At 48.2% G+C, this 25,388-nt stretch overlaps 1 protein-coding gene across 1 annotated transcript in view; it reads left to right on the plus strand.

The window, feature by feature from the left end:
• Positions 1 to 25,388, plus strand: part of CDH20 (cadherin 20) — a 216,137-nt gene that overhangs the window by 160,190 nt on the left and 30,559 nt on the right. The window contains exons 2-6 of the mRNA XM_027960778.3: positions 3,068 to 3,462; positions 13,214 to 13,508; positions 14,252 to 14,371; positions 17,427 to 17,594; positions 20,896 to 21,083. Of these exons, the coding sequence (XP_027816579.1) occupies positions 3,217 to 3,462; positions 13,214 to 13,508; positions 14,252 to 14,371; positions 17,427 to 17,594; positions 20,896 to 21,083 (1,017 nt within the window). The 5' untranslated portion in view covers positions 3,068 to 3,216. The remainder of the gene's footprint in view (positions 1 to 3,067; positions 3,463 to 13,213; positions 13,509 to 14,251; positions 14,372 to 17,426; positions 17,595 to 20,895; positions 21,084 to 25,388) is intronic.

Genomic DNA, 25,388 nt, shown 5'->3' on the forward strand with positions numbered 1-25,388 from the left:
TATCAAGGGCTCCACAGGCCCCAAACATCCAGAAGCCACTTCTGTGCGTTTCTCGTGAAAGGGAAGAACATGAGGGCTTTGCACTGGTGTGTAGGAGGCCAAAGTGGGCAGGAGAGAGAGATGAAAGCAGAAGCAACTGAACAGCCTACAAAATATTCATCACAAAGATTCCACAGAATACCTCCTTTTTTTTCCCGAGCTCTTCAGATCATGCTTATAGGTAAAGATAGGAGGTTTTAATTGGCAAGAATGCATATCTAGTTTGTTAGAGATGGGAGAATAGAAGGGATAGTCTTAAAATTCCTCAAAATCTACTTAAAATTCCCTAACATTCCTCTCGAAATTTCCTCAAAACTCATTCCATTCAGAACATTTAGCAGTGGGAGCAGGAGACGGGACATCTGCATGGCCCACCCCCTCACCCAACGCACAAGCACCTGCTCACTCAGAGCCCAAAAGCGACATGGTTAGAGTAGCTAGAAAAAGTCATCAAACCACTGAAAGTGATGCTCAGACAAAATGCACACGTACGAGACACAGGCATTAGAGGAAATGCACTAATATACATTTTGAGCTCTATCTTTGATAAGTGTGACCCCAAAAGAAAATTCTCTCTAATCTACAAAGTTTTCAAATAATTCTTCAATGTTTCCTCATATCAAAAAGAAAAGAGAAAAGTTTGGCTATTACAGAATTGGTCTGGGCCAGAATTTACTACCCAATAATGCTTATCACAGACACAGAGATCTGTAAAATAATATATAATATATAATAATATATATATAGGGCCCTTTCAGATATATATATAAATTTTGGCCCCAAAAGTGTACAAGAGATATGTTTCAGGCTCAGCTTCATCACTTCTACACATGACTCAGTAATTTTTCCCTGTGTGGCTGTTCAAATGTCAGTTGGCGCCTTAGTCCTTTACAGAACATGTTCACGTATACTGTCCCAGCAAATCCTCACAGGTATCCTGTGAGGTGGACTTCCCTGGTGGCTTAGATGGTAAGGCGTCTGTCTACAATGCGGGAGACCTGGGTTTGATCCCTGGGTTGGGAAGATCCCCTGGAGAAGGAAATGGCAATCCACTCCAGTACCATTGCTTGGAAAATCCCATGGACAGAGGAGCCTGGTAGGCTGCAGTCCATGGGGTCGCAAAAAGTCGGGCACAACTGAGCAACTCCACACACACACACACACACATCCTGTGAAGTAGATGGGAGAACTATTAATAGCATTCCCTGCTCAATAGAGGAATAAAAATTCATAGACGTCAACAAGCCAGAGGTAATGAAAGCAGAACCAGGGGTCAAACTGACCTTTGGTCTAGCAAACATCCGCAAACGTACAGCTAGGTCTGTGTTTCCCAAGGTATGGAATATTCCCACTATGGCTGCCAATCCCAGGATTCATTCTAGCTTTTTTTTTTTTTTTTTGGTAATGCCCTTTAGTCCATCTTCTAGCTCCCTACAACAGCATAGCTAATTCTCACCAATCTTCTTCTTTAATTCATGTCTGGGGTTAAGGTTCCTTCTTCCAGAAGGTCTCCCCTTAGACAAGGATCAATCAGTGAGCTGGGTTTCCATGGACCAGTCTAAAGAGAAAAGGAGCAACCCATGCTTGCCGACCCCCTTTCTAGCGCAACACGGTTCTTAATAGTAACCAACATGTCACTCAGAAGAAGACATAGCTAGCTTGCTTTCACCTGACAGTCAAGCCGCCTCTGGAGCCAGAACTGATACGAGGCACGGCCTCCCATTCTGTTATAGAAATCCTATAGTCTCCCCCACCTTATTCCTCTTTATCTGCTCTCGTTCAAATGATTTCTTCTACAGAAGTGAAATGGCATATTACATGGAATGATTACAGGATCTCTTTTATAAATTCTCTTGTTTATTTCAATAGTGAGTATTTGAGACAAAGCTAACATGAGTTCTGATGACGACAGGTGGGAGGTGGTAACTGAGTTAGCATCAGTGCATGGATTTTGCCACTTGTAGAAACGGAGCATTACCTAGTTGCATGGGTCTGAAATGGCCAAATAAACACATTTGTTCTAAGATGACAGCAGTTCTCCACATTAACAGTGAAAATATTAAGCCCACAGAAGACACTCTAACTGTTCTGACAGAATGACTTGAGTGCTAGGCCAGCTCATTAAATCCAGCCCAAGTAAAGGAAGAAAAGGTTGATGAGGTCATAGCCCAGGAGTGAGGTCACCAGCCAATCTGACCTCATAGCAACAAAAGAAGTTTGACTGATGAAATGGTGTCCCCAGGGTAGAAGTCAACATCCCTTTGCCTAAATGAGTCTTTCAGCTCAGGGGGAAAATAATGTTGGCGAGAACTCTCTCCTGTGGCCAGGGAAGCATGTGACTGATGGCACTTTAAAGTCTACTGTGAATGATACAGTGATTAACTGACCTTTCGGATCCTAGAAAGGTTACATTAGCAGCCCCTATCAGTGCTTCAGAGCTGAAGCAGTAGAGTGTGAAACTCAAATTCCACCATGAGCTCAGAGAATGATTAAAACCAGAAGTGATCCATGGCTGTTTACGAATGAAGTCTGACTCTTAATATTATCAATAACGTGGAGCAAGCAAAATATAATTGTGGGTGGCAAAAGAAGATAGTTAGATTTTGCTTTTGGTTTTCTAAGGAACCAAGAAAAGCAGTTGGGCTAATGAAAATATTAACTATTAGTTGTCAATTTTGGAAATGAGTGCAATTTTTAAGAATGTAGGAGGTTGTCTTATCATAAATATTTCAAAGAGCCAATCAATAATACAGCATATCCCTCTAGTTACCAATGTGAAGAATTCACTAGTTTTATTTCTGCTGAAATCCATTTTTGAAGGTTTGGGATTGAGTATATCAAGATAAGTTGTCTTATTTTTATCAAAATATTATTTACTAGTTAAACACTTCTAAAGCAGTAACATGTTATGACTCCTTCATTTGTTGACTAGAAAAGCCAAATATTTACTGACATTTCTTGCAAACTTGCTATAAGCCCACAGGAAAGAATCTGACATCATCAGCCTGTGTTTTCCTTCACTTGACAGGAAGTCAACTTCAAGCAGACTGACTTGAATCAGGACCTCACTGGGGAAGCATAAGTGTTCAATAAACTGCATTATTTTTTTATCTGGAAAATACTGAAGTGAGTGGCTTTGTCATCCTGGACTTTACTTTCTGAAAACCTGGCCATCCCATGTGGACCTCTGGTAGAATGAGCAATGCAAAGAGCTGGCTTGGACTTGGCATGTCCTTGTACTTCTGGGGATTGATGGACCTTACCACCCCGGTTCTCTCGGGCACACCGACACCGCCAGGCAGACTAGAAGCATTCCTGTCAGACAAGCCACAGCCACACCCGCGGACAAAGAGGAGCTGGGTTTGGAACCAGTTTTTTGTTCTGGAAGAATACACTGGAACTGACCCTTTGTATGTCGGCAAGGTAAGAACTGCCAAAGAGAACGATACGTTATCCGAATACCGGATATTGAAATTGAATAATAATATGAATTATGAAAGCTCACATAGTCTGAGGCCTGAGGACAGTTTTAAACTAGAGGTATGTTAATTGACAGCTGCTGCTGCTGCTGCTGCTAAGTTGCTTCAGTCGTGTCCAACTCTGCAACCCCATAGAGTTGAGATCTAGTTTTTGCTTTGTCAGATACGGTCAGAAAGGAAAGACTTCTCTCCTTGTTCTTGCCTCTGTTCTGAGTGGGAAAGGCTAGGAATTGGGTTTTTGGAGGGAAGGACTTGGGTCCTGCAAGAACTGTTCAAGTCCTCACACAGGCAGCAGCAGCCTCAGGAGTAACAGGATAAGGAAGAAGTAAACTGAGAAATGCAAGGGGAGAAGCTAAGGGTTTGTCTTTTTCAAAGCATTCCCAAAGGTATTGCCTGAGGCCAAAATTTAATGAAAAAAAAAAGAAAGAATAAAACATTCTTCATTTTCAGAAGATCCTAGCTTGTGCTTTAGGATCGCTGGAGACAATCAATGAATATATTTATAAACTTTACACTCGAAATCCCTTGATTTATCCAGCATCATTTCATTTTTAATCGGGGCTTTCTCCTGTGTTTACTTTATTTGGATGTTAATCAGAGGCCATTCTGCAAAAGCAACTAAGTGAGAGAACACGGGAAACAAGGAACTAATTAGAAAATAAATAATTCATTCAAATAACTTAAACACTTGCTTAGCACACAGGCTAAGAGTGTAGGTTTCAGAGTCAAACGCCTGCGGGCGCAAAACCCAGCTCTGCCGATTGCTTCCAGAGTGACTCTGGGCGGGTCACTAAGTCCCGTTAACCTGTTTCCTCAAATGTTGAAGGATAAGAGAACTTCTCAAGAGTTGTCTACATAAGTTCTTTCCTCCACTTCCACCCACTTCTCAACCCAGGGGGGCTTCCCTGGTGGCTCAGCCGGTAAAGAATCTGCCTGCAGTGCAGAAGACCCGGGTTCGATCCCTGGGTCAGGAAGATCCCCTGCAGAAGGGAATGGCCGCCAGCTCCAGCATTCTTGCCTGGAGAACACTATGGACAGAGGAGCCTGGAGGGCTACAGTCCACCGGGCCACAACGGTCGGACAGAACTTAGTGCCTAAACCACCGAGCCCAGGTAGCTGCCCTCCGCCCTGTCTCTGCACAGATGCCATGTTTTCGGGGCTCCTCGGGACCTCCCCACCCAGAGCTGACGGTCCAGTTTACCGAGCCGCCCCACTGGGGCCTTGGACGGGGCTGCCCAGCCCTTCCCTGACTCACGTTCTTCCCTCAGCTTCATGGGTTCACAGCCTCGTTCGTCCTCCTTCCTTCTCAGCCCCTCACCAGTCCTCCAGCCCACCTGTGGCGTCTTCCCCATCACACCCACCCCCGCGGGGGTGGGGGGTTACACTCACCCCTGTGGCTTTAAACCCCGAAAGCAGTGAATTCGAAGCCTCCGTCTCTGGCTCAGACCACTCGTCCGAGCTTCAGACGGAAAACCCTCCCGCACGGCATTTAGGATTCCTCGGCCTCCATCCCCTGAAGCGTCCCCGATCTCCCTCCGGAACCGCGTCTGCCCTCGGTCGTCCCAGTGGCGGCATTGCCACCTCCCAGTTCCTAAGCCTGGGCCCTGCTGGTCAGGCGGCCCCTTCCCTCGGTCTCTGCGCCTGCAGATCCCGGTAGTCCGGAGCCAAACAAACCCTCCTCCGTCTCACCCCCGCGCCCACCGTCACCTCAACCTGCACAGACGCCTGTCCCCCAGCAGCATGCTTACCTCTGCCCGCACCTCCTTCCAGGCCCCTCTCCACACGTGATCTTCTGAAATGTGAGTCAGACAGTAAAGAATCTGCCTGCGATTCAGGAGACCCAGGTTCAATCCCCGGGTCAGGAAGATCCCCTGGAGGAGGGCATGGCACCCCCTACAGGGTTCTGGCCTGGGGAATCCCATGGACAGAGGAGCCCGAAGAGCTATAGCTCACGGGGCCGCAGAGGCAGACACGACCGACACAGACCGCATCACCCTGCTGCCGGCCTTCAGGGCCTTCCCGCTGCGCTCTGAGCCACCTGGACCCACCCTCTTCTCACGAGGTCTCCTCCCGCAGCCTCCCCGCCGGCCCCTGGTCACCACTGGGCAGGGCCCCCGCCGGCCCCCACCACGTGGCACGCCGCCCACCGGCCCCTGGTCACCACGGGCACGCCGCCCACGGGCCCCTGGTCACCACGGGCACGCCGCCCACTGGCCCCTGCTACGTGTCTCGCTCCCGGCCGGCCCCCGCCACTGGCGCGCCCCCCGCCGGGCCCCGCCACGGGCACGCTGCCCTTCCCGCCTCTCAGCCGGGGCTCTGACCGCCGGCCTCTCTCCGCCCAGACCCGGGGACGCAGCCTCCGGCAGCTCGCAGCCCGGCGGCTCTGCCTTCCTCCCCGCATCGCGAGTCGCGCTCGTCCGGGCTCCCCTAGGGGTCGGTTCCCATTCTTCCTCGAGGATTCATTTCACACCTAGCTCTGCCTTGACTGCTCTCTAAGGCACACCCCTGGGGGACCCTCTCACTACCATTAGGCTTTCCCCATTCTAATCACAACCGACAGTATCTACGTTACTCGTTTGTCTGCATCTGTGCCGCGGGAGTGCTGTGTGTGCGCACGCAGCGCATCCGAGTCTGTGCGGCCCCACAGGCTGCACCCCCCAGGCTCCTCTGTCCATGGGGCTTCTCAGACGGGAGTACCGCAGTGGGCTGCCATAGGCTCCGCCAGGGGATCTTCCTGACCCAAGGATGGAACCGGCACCGCTCCTGTCTGCACGGACAGGCAGATTCTTCACCACTGGAGCCGCCTGGGAAGCCTTAGACCGGGCTATAAGCTCTGTGAGGACAAGGGTATCACTTCCATTTCCTCCACAAGATCTAACACGGTACCTGTCACACAGACACAACTACCTCGTACAGTAATAAGGATTAAGTAAACTGACTGACGCAGGACAGTGCCGTAGCAGCGTGCCTGGTCCAGACTAAGATCTCAATGATCGTTACCCTGTAGGAGGAGTAGGGTGAGGACCAGTAATAGCAGCCGCAGCCATAGTACAGTGAGTTCATTACGGGAACTAAGCGGCTCAGGAACGCATACCTAACGTACCTGCAAACCCCTGAGCCTCGGAACCTGTGACTTCTCTTTGACTTCTCCCTCTCCTCCTCTTCCTTCACTCCCCTGTCAGCACGTCCCGTCAGTTACTCCTTGCCACTTTCTCTGAGTCACGCATCCTCTCCAGAGCTGTCCTCGCTGTGGTCCTCCGGGTCTCCATGATTAGATTAACTGAGCGGGCGGTGCGGGAGGCTCTCCCGGCCCTCCCCCGGGACTTGGGCCGTTTATCTCCTTCAAGCTCCCTCCCATCAGGTCCCTCGCCCACTGCGGCTCTGCAGGGCTCATCAGAGCTCGCGGCACACAGGGCAAGCACTGCCAGAGAATGAGCCCCCGCTGGGACAGCTCCAGCCTCACCCTGATCTCAGTCAGGCTGGCCTCCTCACCCGCCCGACACAACACACCCCATCGGTCCCTGCCCCAGAGGCGTGCGCTTGCTGCTGTCGTGCCCGGGACACACGTCCCCTCCTCTCCGCTCAGCCATGTTCGAGTTCCTCAGGGTCCCAGCTTAAAAGCATTTTCCATCATGAATACATCTTCCATTCAGAGTTTCAAAGATTTCTAGCAACTCGGTATTTGTAAAACACTTCTTCCAACTAGACACACATTCAGTTCAGTTCAGTCGCTCAGTCGCGTCCGACTCTTTGCGACCCCATGAATCGCAGCACGCCAGGCCTCCCTGTCCATCACCAACTCCCGGAGTTCACTCAGACTCACGTCCATCGAGTCGGTGATGCCATCCAGCCATCTCATCCTCAGTCGTCCCCTTCTCCTCCTGCCCCCAATCTCTGCCAGCATCAGAGTCTTTTCCAATGAGTCAACTCTCCCCGTGAGGTGGCCAGAGTACTGGAGTTTCAGCTTCAGCATCACTCCCTCCAAAGAAATCCCAGGGCTGATCTCCTTCATAGCTCCTGCTAAAATAAGTTTTGGAAAATGCTTTTGTATTCAGTAATTGCTTTGTGTGGTTGTACAATTTCGAGCCCTCCTTCCTTCTCCCAAGGGTAAAACTGAGACCTCCTCCTGGCCTTGCCTACATTTCCCTGACACTCCACACCTAGCACAGAACTGGACACGCGGAAATGCAGAAAGACTAGGGGACCCGACGCCTTCCTGGGGTACCGCAGTGCTGTGTGTCAGCCCCATGCACACAGGGCAGGTGGTTCAGTCATCGCAACAGCGCTAGGAAGTAAGTATAAGTCACCTCTCCTGGATAATTTAAATGAGGGAAGGTTCTGAGAGGTTACAGTCCTTGCCCAAAGTTACACAGAAGGTTAATAGGAAATCTGACACCGAAGCCATGGGCTTTCTTTTTCTTTGGCCTGTATGTGGCCATGACTTTAGACCTCGCCCTGAGAGACACACAGAAGAGTCCACGGTGTCAGTGAGACCAGAAACGTAACCAAGCCTGTTCCCTGAAGGTGGGAGCTCTCAGCCGTGTAGCGTGCTCAGGTGCTCATGATCAGTGTGACCCCGTGGGCCGGAGCCCTCCAGGCTCCCCTCTCCATGGGACTCTCCAGGCAAGAATACTGGAGTGAGCTGCCATGCCCTCCCTCCTCCAGGGGATCTTCCCGACCTGGGGATCGAACCTGTGTCTCTTCCATCTAGCTGCATCGGCAGGCAGGATCTTTACCACTAGCGCCCCCTGGGAAGCCCGAGATCGGGGCTTACCCTGTCCTAATCCACCACCCCGGGACACAGGCCATCCCCCGCACCTCCACAGTCATCCTGGCCGACCAGCTCTCAATGCAAGTCGGCGCCCTGGAGTGGGCCTGTCGCCTGCACAGGAAGGGAGGTGTGTGCTCGCTCACCCAGGCACCTTCCCCCTTACTTTCTTCTGAAAGAAAACCCATCCCTCTCTCCCAGGGGCATTTCAGCTCATCACCATGAGCTCTAGAAGACATCTGTTTAGAGAACCTGCCTGAGTATTTGCTTTTTTCAGAAAGGAGTATGGCAACAATTATCAGCTGTAATTGGTATGGCCTTACAAAATCCACACTGGGCTTCCCAGGGACAAGGCAGTGTCGAGTCAAAGCAAGATTATATAGACATATGCAAAGAGGTGGATGCAGCGAGCTCGTGCTCTGCACGAATCTGTGGTCCAGAGTCACGCTGAGGTTAACAAGGGCGTGGAAGCTGTCTAACCACAAATGTGAGCACTCACTGCCTTCCTGGAACCATACGAGGCACCATGAAAGACGGCGGAAAGGAGCGCCATCACCCCCGTGTCGAGCTTCATGTACTTCCCGTCACTCGCTACTCCTCTGGCTCAAGATTTTTAGAGACGAAAGTAAGGTTAGGCTAAGTAGGATATCCAGCTGTCTTATTCTGTCTAGGATAACAAAGCTGTTTTCCCAGGATGGGGTAACTGTGTGCTGCCAACCCCATCCCCGAAGCTCCGCACCTTCCTCCGGAGAGCTGGTGTTCGGTCAGCGTGAGCTGAATTACGTTTGGATACACATAAAGCACATTTTTATCGCAGTACCAATTTGCTGAGTGACTGAGAGAAAAGCTGTTAATATCTCTTCTTTGCAGTTTTTGCAACCAAATGTGCATTCTGTGACTGGAGAACCTGATGTTCAGTTCACATCACTGTGCTGGCTACTAGGCTAGTCTCTCAGCTCTATATTCTCCTTCCCATACTCCACAGGGCTGGGACTCTGCACATCACAGCTCCTCCGTTTCCAAGCAGCTCCCGGGTCCTGAGAGACGAATGTTCTAGGGGGAGAACCAGAGGCAGGAGGAGAGGGACTCGCTCCTTTTATCTGTGGGAGCTGCTTCTGGTTTCTGGAACCATTTCCACACCCCAGCCTCACACATCCACTGGAGGGCGCCCCCTTCTCAGCAACTCTAAATGCTTGGAGCCCAGACCAGGGGGATAACACCCCCCTTTTCAGAGGTCGGAGTCTCAGCTCCATGTGAGGTAGGCACTAGGGGGGTGGCTCACCTCTAAACCCCTGGAGCCCAGTCCAAGGGGATAACACTCCCTTCTCAGAGGGCTCCAGCCCAGCCTCCTCCAAACATCTAGGTTCCAAGAGCCCCCAACTCCTGTCCTTTGCTCCCCCCCAGGCAGAGGGGTACAAGCTGTTTCCTCGAGTTACTAGTTATCATCTCCAGTGATACCTCAACATTTTTCCTCTTCAATCCTTCATGTTAAATTCTCTCTGCTAAAATGACTGGTGTGGGTTTTCTTCCCTGACTAGATCCTGAACTGATACAATTTTAGTTGACCCTTGAGTCACGTGGGGTTAGGGGGACCAACCCTCCACACAGTGGGAAAATCCAGGCGCAGCTCCAGAGTTGGCCTTCGGTCCATAACCACGGCTCCTCTTCACTCATGGTTCTCTGAATCCGTGGTTCTGCTCCACAGGTGCACGCGTAGGACTGTTTGCAGTATTTATAATTGAAAAAAAACCCACGTATGTGTGCACCCTCAAAGTTCACATCCACGTATGTCAAGGGTCAAATGTATATTCCCTAGAAATGAGTTACATGGAAGTAGACCAGGCACTTTTCACAGCTGGTACTCTTCCTGCTGGACTTCCCGGGTGGCTCAGAGGTAGAGAATCCGCCTGCCACTGGAGACATGGGTTCAATCCCTGTGTCGGGAAAATCCCCTGGAGAAGGAGATGGCAACCCACTCCAGTGTTCTTGCCTGGGGAAGCCTATGGACAGAGGAGCCTGGCGGCCTACAGTCCACGGGTCGAGAAGAGTTCGACAGGGCTGAACAACAGCAACAGCAGGTCTTCCTGTTCCTAGGAGGTGGCCCTGCTTCTCTGGGAGGCTCCCCCCACCTTTCCTGTGCACAAAGACGAACAGAAGCTGCCTGAGGGATGCTTGCCAGCTCCTTTAAGACAAAGACAACCTGCGTTCACTAAAAGCTTTAACTCCAGTACTACACCCCACTCATTCACACAAGCTTACCGAGCATCTGCTGCACGGGAGACTCAAACGAAGATGAAAACCACACAGCTCCTGACTTCGAGGAACTCAGTCTAGAAAGGGCCTCAGATTCCTCTCTCAATACAGACAAAACCAAAGATCACAGATCCAGTTTCAGCCCGGACTCCATTGACGTCAGCCAGCCAAGTGACTCCCGAGGAACCAGGACCATCTCCTGAGCAGCAAAGCTCTCTAGCCTCCTGTTACTTACTAAGCACTCTCCGTAGGCAGAGCAGTCAAACTCAGCCAAAGATAATCACAGCGATGCTTCGCCTTCTTAAGGTACGCAGGACAAACCTTTTTAGATGACAGCTAGAATATCTCCAAACAACCCTGGGCGTTTGCTCTAATGTCAGCTTCAATTCTTTCTTTCTCCCCTGGATAATCTGCCATGCCCTAGTTCACTCTAAGTAAAAGTCCTATGCTATATGCCTTCAAATTACACGTTTATATTTACATATGTATGTACATATGTATGTAAACATGCAGAAATATATAAGGGTTTTTTTAATCCTTAGATCTTTATCTTCCTCCTCCCAATTCCATTCTTCTGCCTGTGAACACAGTTCCAGATGGAATGGATTTTCATTTCTTTGTGGCCAGGTCCAAATAAAATGACTTTCTATTCTACACAATAAGAGCTAGGCACCTTGCTTGTCTTAAACGAAATAAATAGAAGTAGAATGTGAAAAAAAATAATAATACTGTATAAGGAACGAGGAAATGTGAGGACTTTATATTCTAAATAGAATTCTTTAAGTAGGAAAAAAATCCACAGCTATTTTTCCAGTCAATTTTGTTCTCTTATGTCCTTCTCTGGATAAGACACAGCTGAATTTCTCTAGGCAGCAAAATCACTGCTTGTGTGATTTGGCCATCAGTCAGTCTGAGATCAGCTCAAAGCCAGCCACAACCTCCAAGCAAGCCCATCCTGGTCTCAAGATGCTGTGAATATGCTTTCCTTGGTGTCCGTGCCATTTAACACTCAGACTAACGCTGTCCCAGCAGTGCTTCAGGCAGCCTTCCCCAGCTTTACCGCTGGGCTGCGCATAACACAATGGCCAAGAGGCCGTTTTTGCCGTCTCTGCTGCACTCCTGGGGGTTCGAAGGGAGGACGGAAGAGCGGGCGTGTTCACACCCTCCTCCCTCTGCATGTCATAACTGCCCCCACCGATAGCGTTCCTATTATGGGAAAGCTAGGTACTCTTGCCTGGAAACTCCCATGGACGGAGGAGCCTGGTGGGCTGCAGTCCATGGGGTCGCGAAGAGTCAGACATGACTGAGCGACTTTACTTTCACTTTTCACTCTCATGCATTGGAGAAGGAAATGGCAGCCCACTCCAATGTTCTTGCCTGGAGAATCCCAGGGGCGGGGGAGCCTGGTGGGCTGCCGTCTATGGGGTCACACAGAGTCAGACACGACTGAGCGACTCAGCAGCAGCAGGTGCTTTACGTACATTAATTTCTAATGATCCCAACAAACCTTCAAAGGAAGAATTAACACTGTTCTCTACATTTATAATACGAGGAGCTTGAGAGTTATAAGCATTACATAATTTGTCAAGGGCACTCAATTTATAACTGATACAGATAGTGTTCAGGCCAGATATATTTGCCTCTCTGGCCTAAACTGGTCTGTTTTATTAACTGAATCTCACAGGCTTTATCACTGAACTATGCAAGCCCAGCAACAAGAGTAAGTGGTGACTGACCTCACGTAACTAACTTTTCGTTGCCCTCTCAGAGAAGGACTGTTATAAGACAGCACAAAACGCTAGGGTTCTTGCCACTTATATACATTGTTTATAATTAGAGCTGCAAGAGTTTATTTCTGGGCTTAAAATGAGCGCTGTGCCCCTGGGCTCATTTTCAGAGTCATCACAGAGTAATCTGGGAGGAAATATAGTTGGATGGGCAGATAAAAGCATGTGCCTACCACAACCTTCTACATACAGATTTGAGTGAGTCAATTACAAGGCCAGAAACGGGTCCCATCAAAATGATAGATACCCTGACACAGAGAATAATAACCAGCTGTAAAACTCCATCCTGACACCGGCAACAGAAGCGGGCAGTGTCCTGCTGAGGAAAGCCATGGAATTGAGAGAATTTCAAGGGCCCCCAGAAGTCGTCAGTATTTACGGTACAGTGGCCACAGACTGTTTTTATCAGCTGCTTCATCAGCTTCTCAGCCCCACCTTGAGCTGTCCTGAAGTTTTTTAAATTCCAAAATAATTTACATCAACACTTTTACATTTTTAAATGTTTACACTTATCCTTTAAAAAAGATTAAATGGAAAGGCTGGATTCCTTCTTATTAGACTTGTGACGATACAATAGGGGACACAGTACAATACAATATGGGTCCTACACCCAGAACGCCTGTCTTCTGTACTTCTCAGGGAGAGGACCTTTGAAAATAGTACTGAGGATACTGAATGTGAAGCGGAGAAATTTTGCTTATTCATCAATTTACATTTGCTCTTTGATACAGCCATGTTCAAAGCAGGTTAGTTCTTTACAGACATTTAAAACATTTGAGTGGGAAAAAGTCTTCCTGTTTGAAAGGAAATCATACCCTTGTACCATACTGAAAATCTGTTTATTTTTGACACCTGTTGAGAGGTCGGTCGGTGCTTTTCCCCCTCAGCTTCATTCAGACATGGACCGGGGAGATGGCTCCATCAAATACATCCTCTCGGGAGAAGGCGCAGGCGTTGTGTTTACCATCGACGACACCACTGGAGACATCCACGCCATTCAGAGGCTCGACCGAGAGGAGAGGGCCCAGTACACTCTCAGGGCTCAGGCCCTGGACAGGCGCACAGGCAGGCCGATGGAGCCGGAGTCCGAGTTCATCATCAAAATCCAAGACATCAACGACAACGAGCCCAAGTTCCTGGACGGGCCTTACGTTGCCACTGTGCCGGAAATGTCACCAGTGGGTAAGGCGGGGGTGCACTGATCCCCACAAATAGCAGTCTCCCTCTAGAAGGCCCTCCTGCCTCAAGGTAGAGAGGGAGAGAAAGCTCGACAGTCCCCAAAACACAAAGCTGCACCGAGCTACTCAGACATGAAATCAGCCACAGTACAGACAGTGGCAGCACTACGCCCAGCACTGTCGCTCAGCTCCGGGTCCCCTGCATCGATTTTTATTCACGTGTTTATCTGACTGCACCAGGTCCTGATTGTGGTGCCTGGGATCTGGGATCTCCAATCTTTATTGCGCCACTCGAGATCTTTAGTTGCAGCATGTGGGATCTAGTTCCCCAACCAGGGACAGAACCGGGGTCCCCTGCATTGGGAGCATGGAGTCTTAGCCACTGAACTACCAGGGCAATCCCCAGTTCCGGTTCTTAAAAAGCAAAACAAAAGATAGATGATAGATCTGTAGGCAGGTAATATTTGATTCATGAGGGAGAAGCATTTTGGTATTACCAAAAGAGGAATGAGGAGCCCAAAGCCTGTGTTGGCCTTACAAGTTATTGAGAATTTAAGACACAAATAACTCCCATCCCCACTAAAGAGGTACTTTTGCACTAAGCGGTTATAGAAGCTTGACCGAGAAACAGGCCCTCCCAAGGAAGCAGACGTAACGTTTGCAAATGCTTTAAAACTGCCCATTCAGGCTTGCATCCAGTCTTGAGCAGCTCAGCTTGAACGGGTGTCCACTGCCTCTCTTTCTCAGGGACTTCTGTCATCCAGGTGACGGCCACCGACGCAGACGACCCGACCTATGGCAACAGCGCCCGGGTGGTGTACAGCGTCCTGCAGGGCCAGCCGTATTTCTCTGTGGACTCCAAAACAGGTACGTGATGGGGCAGCTGAGCCAGAGGCACTTGTTTATTCTCCAATAATCTGTAACTGCAATTTAGGACAGACCAACTCTCCGTTTCAAGAACTCTCCAGATAGTGCACTAGCTAGGAAGATGGTTATAAGCGTCAGGGTGAAGAGAGCAAGCTAGCGCCGCCCCGGGGATTAAGAGCAGCGCGGTGCACAGACAGCATGCTGGGACTGCTTGGAGACGCCCAAAGAACTGCCTCCACAAAAGGACCTCCTCACTAGCCTTCAAAAAAAATAATAATATCAATAATCCTATGGCTATATTCACTCCCCAGGAGTAAGGGCTTTCAGAACCCCAAGAGGACCCAGGAGGCCTAGCAGAGTGACCTGGGCTCACATTGCTGCTGCTGCTGCTGAGTCGCTCAGTCGTGTCCGACTCTGTGTGACCCCATAGACGGCAGCCCACCAGGCTCCCCCAGCTCTGGGACTCTCCAGGCAAGAACACTGGAGTAGGCTGCCATTTCTTTCTCCAAGGCATGAAAGTGAAAAGTGAAAGTCAAGTCGCTCAGTCGTGTACGACTCTTAGCGACCCCAGGGACTGCAGCCCACCAGGCTCCTCCGTCCATGGGATTTTCCAGGCAAGAGTACTGGAGTGGGGTGCCATTGCCTTCTCCAGGGCTCACTATAGAACCAGGATGGTTTTGAAACTAGGGAGAGCCCTAGGCAAATCTTCCAGTCCATCGCCACTCACTTAGTGGACAAGGACATCGTGGATGGAGACCCAAGAAAGTGCTCCTGGTTGTAGATGTCTCCCCTGACCTGCAACCCAGCCTTCTTCCTGCCAGTCCACCCCATACGAAGCCGAGAGCAAGGCTGAGTGAAGGGAGCTCAGAGCATGGGGTGTGGCCCCGAGAAAGGAGGTGCTCAGTGGGATGCTCTAATGGGGGGCCACCTAGGGAGCTGGGCGGGCACGGGCCACGTCTAGAAAAGGACAAGGCAACAGCCAACAAGTCAATTTGCTTTGGGTGTTCTGTTTTGTTTTCAGTTTTATTCAAGAACTTTGACAACAGAATGTATAGTTTATCTATGAAGAATTCCCTTTAACCGTTTTGAATTGGGCAGAGCAACTCAGATATTATTGCTATTAATATATAATATCATTCCATATTGTTATCTTGCACTTGTGCCAGACTCTCTCCCTTTTAAAATACATTCAGAGATCTCACCATATTCGAGAGTCCCAACAATCTTGTAAACTTGTAAAATATATGGAAGCATTATTACTTCATTTTACATACGGGAAAATTAACATACGGACCTAAGAGTAATTCACAAAAAAACTTGAGTCAAGAAACTTACAGCCACAGAGACAAAGTCAAGGCCAAAACTCAAAGTCATCTTTTTACATGAAATAGAAAAAACACATTTTATTAGCAACCTGATAGAATTTTTTCCAGAAGTCCTCAGGGGAACCAGGCATTCAGAAAATTATGTCATAAAAGTAGAGAGTATAAATTAGTAGGAGGAAAGAAAAAAAGGTTCCAGTTAGGGATTTCTATAAAATACTAATTTTCACCATTCTACAAATGGAGGGAGGGACCATGAGGGGCTGCCCACAGGGAGGGAAAATACAGACAGGAAGAGGGTAATATGTCCTTTACATCGTTAAGAGGAAACTTACATTATTTTGACAGCTCCCAAGGGGCATCTATAGTGTTAAGGTGAAAAATACATAAAAAGATAGTTACTGCCATGCCCCGGGGGCATTTATAACAAGAAAACACTGCGCATTTCACTTTAGACTGTTGCTGCTGTGACGCGACATGTACATTACAGGAGTGAGGCTTGTGGTTCCCCATTTCTCCCCTGGCATGCAAAGGTCTGCTGAGCCAAGGGCCAAACGTGCAGTAAACAAGCCTTAATCTTTGCCTAGAGAGCACAGAAGTCAACTTTTCTAAGTGGAAGCGTTACAAGGAAGATCAAACACGCCCACACATCCTTGGCAGGATCCAAACGACACATTTCACAGGATTCTGACTTAGACCCCTCTCCCTAAATGGAAGCTCATTATTATACCCTGATGATACACACCATCTGGGCAAGTTCATCTCTCATGGTGTTAACAATGAACATCTCAGAGCAGCTCCTATGTCTTGAGTCACAGAATGCAGTGAAGCACAGAGGTAGGCAGAGCCTAATAAAACAGACTGAACAGACAACAAAAGGAAGAGCAACTCTGAATTCCACCCCTGCTTCCAGGCCCTGGGGAGGCAGGAGAAAGCAGCCTGGGAATGAGGCTGCTGGAAAGAGACCCTCACACTAGTAGGGCTCCAGCGACTGGAGAGAGAGCTGAAGGAGAAGAATCTAAACTCGCAGACTTGCAGACGATGAGGCTTTGCTTTCCCACCTGAAGCCGTTTGTTGGGTGAGACGGAGCAGCCCTGAAGTCGCTGCAGACCCACAGGTCCCAGGTCTGCTAGAGGGCCTCTGCTGCCACCTCCTGGTCCTTCCCGGGAATGCGCGGTAGGAACCAGCCCGCCAGGCCCGACTCCATGGAGAGGGGTCTCAGCGAGCTCGAGGAGTTGCTGGTGGACAGGGAGGCCTGGCATGCTCTGGTCCATGGGGTCGTGAAGAGTCGGACACGACTGAGCAACTGAACTGAGCTGAAGTCCTTCCGGCTGGAACAATCTTTACTCATTAACCCTCTGATTAAGCACAGCGTTGTTTTTTTTTTTTTAAGCTGGGGATTCCCTGATGGCTCCACTGATAAAGAATCTGTGTGCAATGCAGGAGGGGCCGGTTCGATCCCTGGGTTGGGAATATCCCTTGGACAGGGAAATGGCAGCCCACTCCAGTATTCTTGCCAGGGAAATCCCACGGACACAGGAAACTGGCCGGGTACAGACCATGGGGTCGCAGAAAGTTGGACACGACTGAGCTAAAACGGCATTCTGACCTCAAGTGTAATGAAACAGGTGCCTTGCATCCCTGACAAGGCACAGGGAGGAGCCTAGAGCCCAGTCTTTAAAACAGGACAGGTGGCTCTGCTTTTAAAAACAAAGCCCGTTTCTCTCCTGCAGGTGTGATTAGGACCGCGCTCACGAACATGGATCGAGAGGCCAAGGAGTACTACGAGGTGATCATCCAAGCCAAGGACATGGGAGGGCAGCTCGGAGGGCTGGCGGGCACCACGACTGTCAACATCACCCTCTCGGATGTCAACGATAACCCGCCCCGCTTCCCCCAGAGTGAGTACCCAACCGGCGAGAGTGCCGCTGTCAAGGCAGAGCAGCGGCGACGGAGGCGAAAGACAAAGGCCGCTCTGAGCCCCTCTTGAGTTCAATTATTCCTGGGTTCCTTTTGGGCATTTATCATGCAATCCTCACATCACCATTTCCCTCCTAGGTCCAACTTCCCAGGGCACTAAACCAGCGTTTCTCTGTTTTTCACTATCACCTCCCTCCGGAGCCCTGTTAGACCCTTTTCTTCCTTGAGTGTCATGCCCTGACCGCTCCCCTCATACAGCTAAATATTAAGCAAGAAGATTTTGTTGGGTAGGGATGAACTTTAGATTTGTAATATCTAAGTTTTTTTCACCTCTCTCCAACAAGAATCGATTTTTTGTACCTGTTGAGAATGCACGCAGGGAGACTAAGCCAAAGCTTGAGGTGAACGTAGTGACCCGTCGGATCACTTAACCCCTCGATTCACAGCAGGTACTGAGTGCTTGCTTTGTAAGGGCCCTGGGCATGCGGGGCACAAGATTCTTGAAGCGAAGTCCGTGACCTTGTGAAGCTTAAAGTCCACTTGGGAGAACATATACTTGGCATTCATCAAAATTTAAGCAGGAAGCAGCAATGTGCCAACTGGTTAGCGCAGAATGACGCCTTCACAATAAGCCAAGATGAGTAAAGACTTAATAAAAGGATGAGACTTCAACCAGGTATTAAATAATATAACAGAGTCAAACAAGAGAAAAAAGAAAACACTCCAGAAAGGGGAAGCTGTTCATTCACTTAAAAAATTTTTGTTTCGAGCAACATTCTAGATATGAGATATAAAGCCCTGGAAATAAAGCTGCAAATGTAATTTTATGTTCAAAGATCCCGAAAATGAAGACCTGCTCTTTTATTGATTCAAATGTTCCGTTTCTAATGGAAGTCACTGCAAAGTTTTTGAGCAAGTGAGAGACATAAGGAAAGGCTAAGCTGATGGCCACCCAGAGCTGGCTGGCAGGGATGGAGACCAGAAGCAGGAGAGCGTGGCAGGAGGCTTTTAGCAGGGTCCAGATGTGAACTGATAAGAACGCAGGGAAACAGAAGAAGAAGTGGGATGGGACAAATGAGAAAACTTGGATTTCTGTCTCTGATTTCTTGGCTAAGGGAAGGTGGAGTCAAAGACAACAAGGGTGTTGTAGGTCTGGGCGACAGGGAAAGACTGTCCTAAATGGGAGAAACAGAGATGCCTGGCGGGACTGGTGGCAGGCAGGCGAGGAGGAAGACAGACGCTGCCTGGAACACGAACGACAGCAGGACGCTCAGGCTGGATTAAGGAAGGCGGGACACAGAGCTACGGCTGTGGAGAGGAGACCAGGAGTGAAGACGGGAATCTGAGAAGCAGATTCTAAAAGGGAGCAACTGGAGAAGAGAGAGCAACCGACTCAATCCCAGGTGAAAGACTCTACCAGGATCAACAGCCACTAAACTAGGACAGAGCCGAACCAGCCCACCTGCTGAAGCGCCACACTGTGGGTAAACCACTCACCTATGTAAAGACAGGAGTAACACTCAAACACTTACTTACAACTGGAATCCATAACGTCCCCATGAGGCTTCGTGAAACCGGAAGACAAGATACCAGATGAGTGTTCTACAAGTGATATGAACAAGCAGGTTCCTAAGTTGATTGCTTCTACACCTCAGAAGACTAGAGCATGATGAAACAGTTTATGAAATGACATATGGACTGGTTTCTTACGTGCTCTGCTGACCCATCTCTACCATTTCATGAATGGCTCACACTGCACACACGAGACTACAGATTCTTGAACATCCCTGGACTGTCCTCTGGCTTTGTAATCTGACACCAGACAGATCTCCGAGAAGGCAGAAAGAGAAGAAGGGCAAAGTTATCACACAGTTCATATAGATTTGGACCTACTGTAGGAAAGTTACATTGAATCCTGCTTTCCTTCTTTTTCACAAATATTACCATAACTGATTAGGGGTTATTGACACAATGACACACCTCCTATTTTATACTGAAGAAGCGCAGTCACCTTTAATTTAACAAAATATAATGGAATATCAAGACCTCAGGCTACTTATTTCTAACATAATGCATTATGTGTAGAAATCGTATGGACAAGATGTTTGTTTTGACACAGAACGCCTACCTTTCCTGGAGAAGATTGTTTTTCCCAAACATGTTCTGCAGTAGCAAAGTCTGCTCCATCAACAACTTTGGAAGAGAATGCAGAGAGATGAAATCCAAGCGCCTGCAGTTTAGCGCAGACATTAGCCACTTCCTGGCTCGCGACCGCGAAGAACAGCCATCGTTTCTCCTCCCGTGCGAGGGAGGCTGCTGAGCGCTGGCTGGGTGCCGTCAGCCCCCAGGTCATTGTAAGAAGGCAGCGCTCACACCCCGACTTCCCAGGGTGACGCCCCACAGCTCGCAATGCGCGCGAGAACCAGAGGCGCTGTGTGCGTGCAGAAGGCGGTTGTTTGACTGAGTCTGTAGTCATCCACACCATGACCGACAGAAGAGTGAGGAGCGTCAAAGGGCTGAGCCCAGAGGAGGCAAGTTAATGAAAATGCTGCTCCGCGGAGATGAACATGAACCGAACGAGTGGATTCAGGCCATCAGGTTGAAAAGAACACCACCGGCTCTGAGCTCCCCACGCAGGCGAGAACTCTGGGGGCATCGTCTTCCAGAAAAGAGAACGAGCAGCACCGAGATGCGTCCGCGGAGAAGCCACCATGGTGCAGCCCCAGTGCAGACACCCCGAGGGACGGCCGCACAGACGCCGGCAGAGCGGGGCTCCGGGGCCGGGCCGCCTCTGCAGGGCGCCGGTCAGCACCGAACGTGGGCAGCCGGTCACAGACGGGTGCTCGGCGTGCCGGCAGGCCAAAGAGGAAGACACGGGCCTCAAACACAAACCGAATACGCAGGCACTCTGTGACCACAGCAGAATTAACCCTGGGGGCCAGTGCATCAGGAAGGGCTGAAAGGCTGGAAAGCAGGGCGCTCCCTACCACCCTGGAGTCACAGCCACTGAGGTAAGCAGTGTCTTTGCTTTCCTCCTGTCCTCCTAGGATTATTATCAAGGGATCTTGGCCCCTCCTCATCCGACATCCAGTGCAGGCTATAACCCAGTAACGTCTGCTTAGCCCTTTGGATCTCAGTTTTTTCATTGGTAGAACTCAAGTTTTAACTTTGGATGATGAAAAAGATGTTTTGCACAGCGTGGCGGATGTGATGTGATACGGGGGAGGCGCTTTTTTGTGTAGTGACAGGTTACAAAAACTGCATGTTCTGACTTCTTCACAGAACATTACCAGATGAGTGTGTTGGAATCAGCTCCAGTTAGCTCGACTGTGGGGAGGGTGTTTGCCAAGGACCTGGATGAAGGAATCAACGCGGAGATGAAGTACACGATCGTGGATGGGGATGGGGCGGACGCATTCGACATCAACACGGATCCCAACTTCCAAGTGGGCATCATAACCGTCAAGAAGGTAACCGAGCTCCTTCTTCCAAGTCATTTCAGGGGAGGCTTTGAGCATGTATGTAATATTAGTAAGGACTGCTATATTATTAATAGCATTGCTTTAAATCCGCTGGTAAACACTTTCCTGTCATGAAGAAAGAAAAACCTCTTGGACTTTCCTGGCAATCCAGTGGTTAAGACTCCAGCTTACAAGGCAAGGGCATCTGCCGGCTACGGTGCTCAGTTGTGTCCAACTCTTTGCGACCCCCACAGACTGTAACCCCCCAGGCTCCTCTGTCCATGGGATTAGCTCAGCAAGAATACTTGCCTGGGATGCCATTTCCTTCTCCAGGGGATCTTCCCAACTCAGGGATCGATCTACCCGCATCTCCTGTGTCTCCTGCATTGGCGGGCAGGTTCTTTACCACTAGCGCCACCTAGGAAGCTCCAGGGCAAAGTTCAATCCCTGTTCAGGGAACTAAGATCCTATGTGCTGCACATCAAGGCCAAAAACACAGACAAAACAACAAAGAAAACCCCTTACTCCTTTTGTTCACATGTGAACACTGGCTGTGTCCTCATTTTACAGGAAGGGTACCCTTCAGTTCAGTTGCTCAGTTGTGTCCGGCTCTTTGCGACCCCATGGACTGCAGCATGCCAGGCCTCCCTGTTCATCACCCACTCCCAGAGCTTACTCAGACTCATGTCCATCGAGTCTGTGATGTCATCCAAACATCTCATCCTCCATTGTCCCCTTCTCCTCCTGCCCTCAATCTTTGCCAGCATCAGGGTCTTTTCAAATGAGTCAGTTCTTCATCAAGTGGCCAAAATATTGGAGTTTCAGCTTCAATATCAGTCCTTCCAGTGAACACCCAGGACTTATCTCCTTTAGGATGGACTGGTTGGATCTCCTTGCAGTCCAAGGGATTCTCAAGAGTCTTCTCCAACACCACAGTTCAAAAGCATCAGTTATTTGGTGCTCATCTTTCTTTATAGTCCAACTCTCACATCTATACAGGACTACTGGAAAAACCATAGGTTTGACTACACGGACCTTTGTTAGCAAAGTAATGTCTCTGCTTTTTAATATGCTGTCTAGGTTTGTCATAGCTTTTCTTCCAAGGAGCAAGTGTCTAACTTCATGGCTTCAGTCACCATCTGACTGCAGTGATTTTGAAGCCCCCCAAAATAGTCTCTCACTGTTTCCATTTTTTCCCCATCTATTTGCCTTGAAGTGATGACATTGGATGCCATGATCTGTGTTTTTGAATGTTGAGTTTAAAGCCAGCTTTTTCACTCTCCTCTTTCACTTTCATCAAGAGGCTCTTTAGTTCTTCTTCACTTTCTGCCATAGGATAGTATCATCTGTGTATCTGAGGTTATTGATATTTCTCCTGGCAATCTTGATTCCAGCTTGGGCTTCATCCAGCCCAACATTTCGCATATAAGTTAAATAAGCAGGGTGACAATATACAGCCTTGAGGTACTCCTTTCCCAATTTGGAAACAGTCTTTTGTTCCATGTTCAGTTCTAACTGTTGCTTCTTGACCTGCATCCAGATTTCTCGGGAGGCAGGTCAGGTGGTCTGGTATTCCCATCTCTTGAAGAATTTTACACAGTTTGTTGTGATCTGCACAATCAAAGGCTTTGGCATAATCAATAAAGCAGAAGTAGATGTTTTTCTGGAATTCTCTCACTTTTGCAATGATCCAGTGGATGTTGATAGTGTGATCTCTGGTTCCCCCTATGTGGCATGCCTCAAGTTATAAATTAATAATACATTGCTTACCATTACTAGTAACTATTAACAAGGTAAAAGTTCAAAGTTTTGGATAATTATTGTCTCTTTAAGGCAAAAATTATCTTTAAAAAATTAAGCAATCAAAAAAAGAAATTTTGAGGTTTCAATATATTTTAAATTTTATTTTATATCTTAAAATAATATTTAATCAACTCTTTGCAATCCCATGGACTATAGCCCACCAGGTTCCTCTGTCCATGGATTTCCTAGGCAAGAATATTGGAGTGGGTTGCAATTTCCTACTCCAGGGGATCTTCCTGACCAAGGGATAGAAGCCACAGCTCCTAAACTGCAGGCACATTCTTTATCATCTTCTGCATTACAGGCAGGGCCACCAGGAGAGCCCCCTTAATAGTAACACAATACTATTAGTTTATATCAAATTACTAGAATATATCTTAGACCTTACTGTAAGCCATTAATTTAAAAAATATTAACTATTACAGTTTTGTATATAATGAGATTGGTCACAGTGTTATGGCTGTATCTGAAAGGAATCTCAAAAATCTCAGCTCCCTTACCTGGAGAAAAGATTAAATTTCGTAAGACAGAATACTGTCTTTCACTGTCATTGCTAAAACTAGATCCATGTTTAATCAAAATATTTATCCGTTTCGCCAAGGTCACTCAGAGAAGGCAATGGCACCCCACTCCAGTACTCTTGCCCAGAAAATCCCATGGACGGAGGAGCCTGGTGGGCTGCAGTCCCTGGAGTCGCTAAGAGTCACACATGACTGAGCGACTTCACTTTCACTTTTCACTTTCATGCATTGGAGAAGGACATGGCAACCCACTACAGTGTTCTTGCCTGGAGCATCCCAGGGCTGGGGGAGCCTGGCGGGCTGCCGTCTATGGGGTCGCACAGAGTTGGACACGACTGAAGCGACGCAGCAGCAACAGTGGCAGCAAGGTCACTTGGATTTCTCTTCTGACCTTATGAGGTGTCAGAAAATGGAATTAAGAGAGAGGTCAGTAAGTTGAGTAGATGGACAAGTCAAATGTAATAAATACTTTACAGGCTATTGACTAATCAATCTATACTTTTGGAACAACAGTCACTCGGATGCTCAATCCACACCCATCTTTCATTAGTAATATCATGTAAAATTGAAACAAAAGTTCTGCTTTTGATTTATTTCTCTCGGGCCTATTATTTGTCTAAAATAGCACATACTTTTTCGAGAAGAGAAATTAAGTTGAATTGATAGAATTGGATCCTCATAAAGCCACGCTGATCACTACTCAGCACCTTGGGTCTTTTTGCCTTTCAAGTAATCCATCAATTGACTTTCAGTCTCTTAATTTAAGTGGCTTCCCTGGTGGCTCAGAGGGTAAAGCGTCTGCCTGCAGTGTGGGAGACCTGGGTTCAATCCCTGTGTCGGGAAGATCCCCTGGAGAAGGAAATGGCAACCCACTCAAGTACTCTTGCCTGGAAAATTCCATGGACAGAGGAGCCTGGTAGGATATAGTCCATGGGGTCGTGAAGAGTCGGACACGACTGAGCGACTTCACTTTCACTCTTAATTTAAATGCTTCAAAGATAACTTGAAATATATAATTTTCAGAATATTCTGTATTCTATGTATGAGCTTGATCTTATGTCTTCAGTGTGTCTACCATCTTCCAGCATTCAGTAAACAATTGTTTCCAGTCCACTCCCCTCTTAGGCCACAAAGCAGAAAGCTTTTGTATTTTATCAAACCTAAGGTGCCATGAATTCTCATCATTGTTTTATATATCACATTAAAAAAAAAAAACAACACTCTGCTTGTTTTAATGGTGCAGAGCTTTCTTATTCCTCGGTCTGTAGTCACTAGAGAAGCTCCTGCAAACCCAGACGTATCTGCTTCACTGATATCAGTGCTGTTGCTTCCATGTCATTCTGCCTACACAGCGACTTTTGTTTCAATGTTGAATCATAATACAATCTTTTTAAAGACATTTTGGGAGGCAGCAAAATTCAGCACATGTATCACCAACACACGCAGAACTCACATGAAGTGCAGCCCTGATGACTTTGCCCAGGTTTAGCCAGCCTAGACACTGGCAACTGCATCCCGCCTCCCACGGAAGCTCCAGGGTGCCGTCAATTGCAGAAGCAACTCGATCTCCAAAATGTCAAAGTATGAAAAAATTGGTATCGTTCAATCACTGAAATATAGCAATAAAACATCTGTATATATCGCCACTCCACTAGTACACATTAATACGTTGACTAACTTTTGCACTACACAAGGTAACAACATTTGGGGGTTTTAAGCCCTCCCTAGGCACTGGGGAATAAAAATCTGACTAAATCATAGTCTTTGCCCTTTAGTATCGTGAAGGCAGCTAACACAGAAAGAAAGTAAGACAAAGTGCTGTGGGAGAAGAGGGAATGATTAATCCTGCTTAGGGGAACGGCATTACTATTTTCTGACATAATTTTCATTACTCAATTTTCAAGGATACGATGACTTCATTTTTATGTGCTCCAACTCTAGGAAATTTCCTGAATTTAACTAGGGGTCTCAGACATTTCTACTCTTTTAT

This window comes from Ovis aries, chromosome 23 (assembly GCF_016772045.2).
Source record: "Ovis aries strain OAR_USU_Benz2616 breed Rambouillet chromosome 23, ARS-UI_Ramb_v3.0, whole genome shotgun sequence".
Taxonomy (NCBI): Eukaryota; Metazoa; Chordata; class Mammalia; order Artiodactyla; family Bovidae; genus Ovis; species Ovis aries.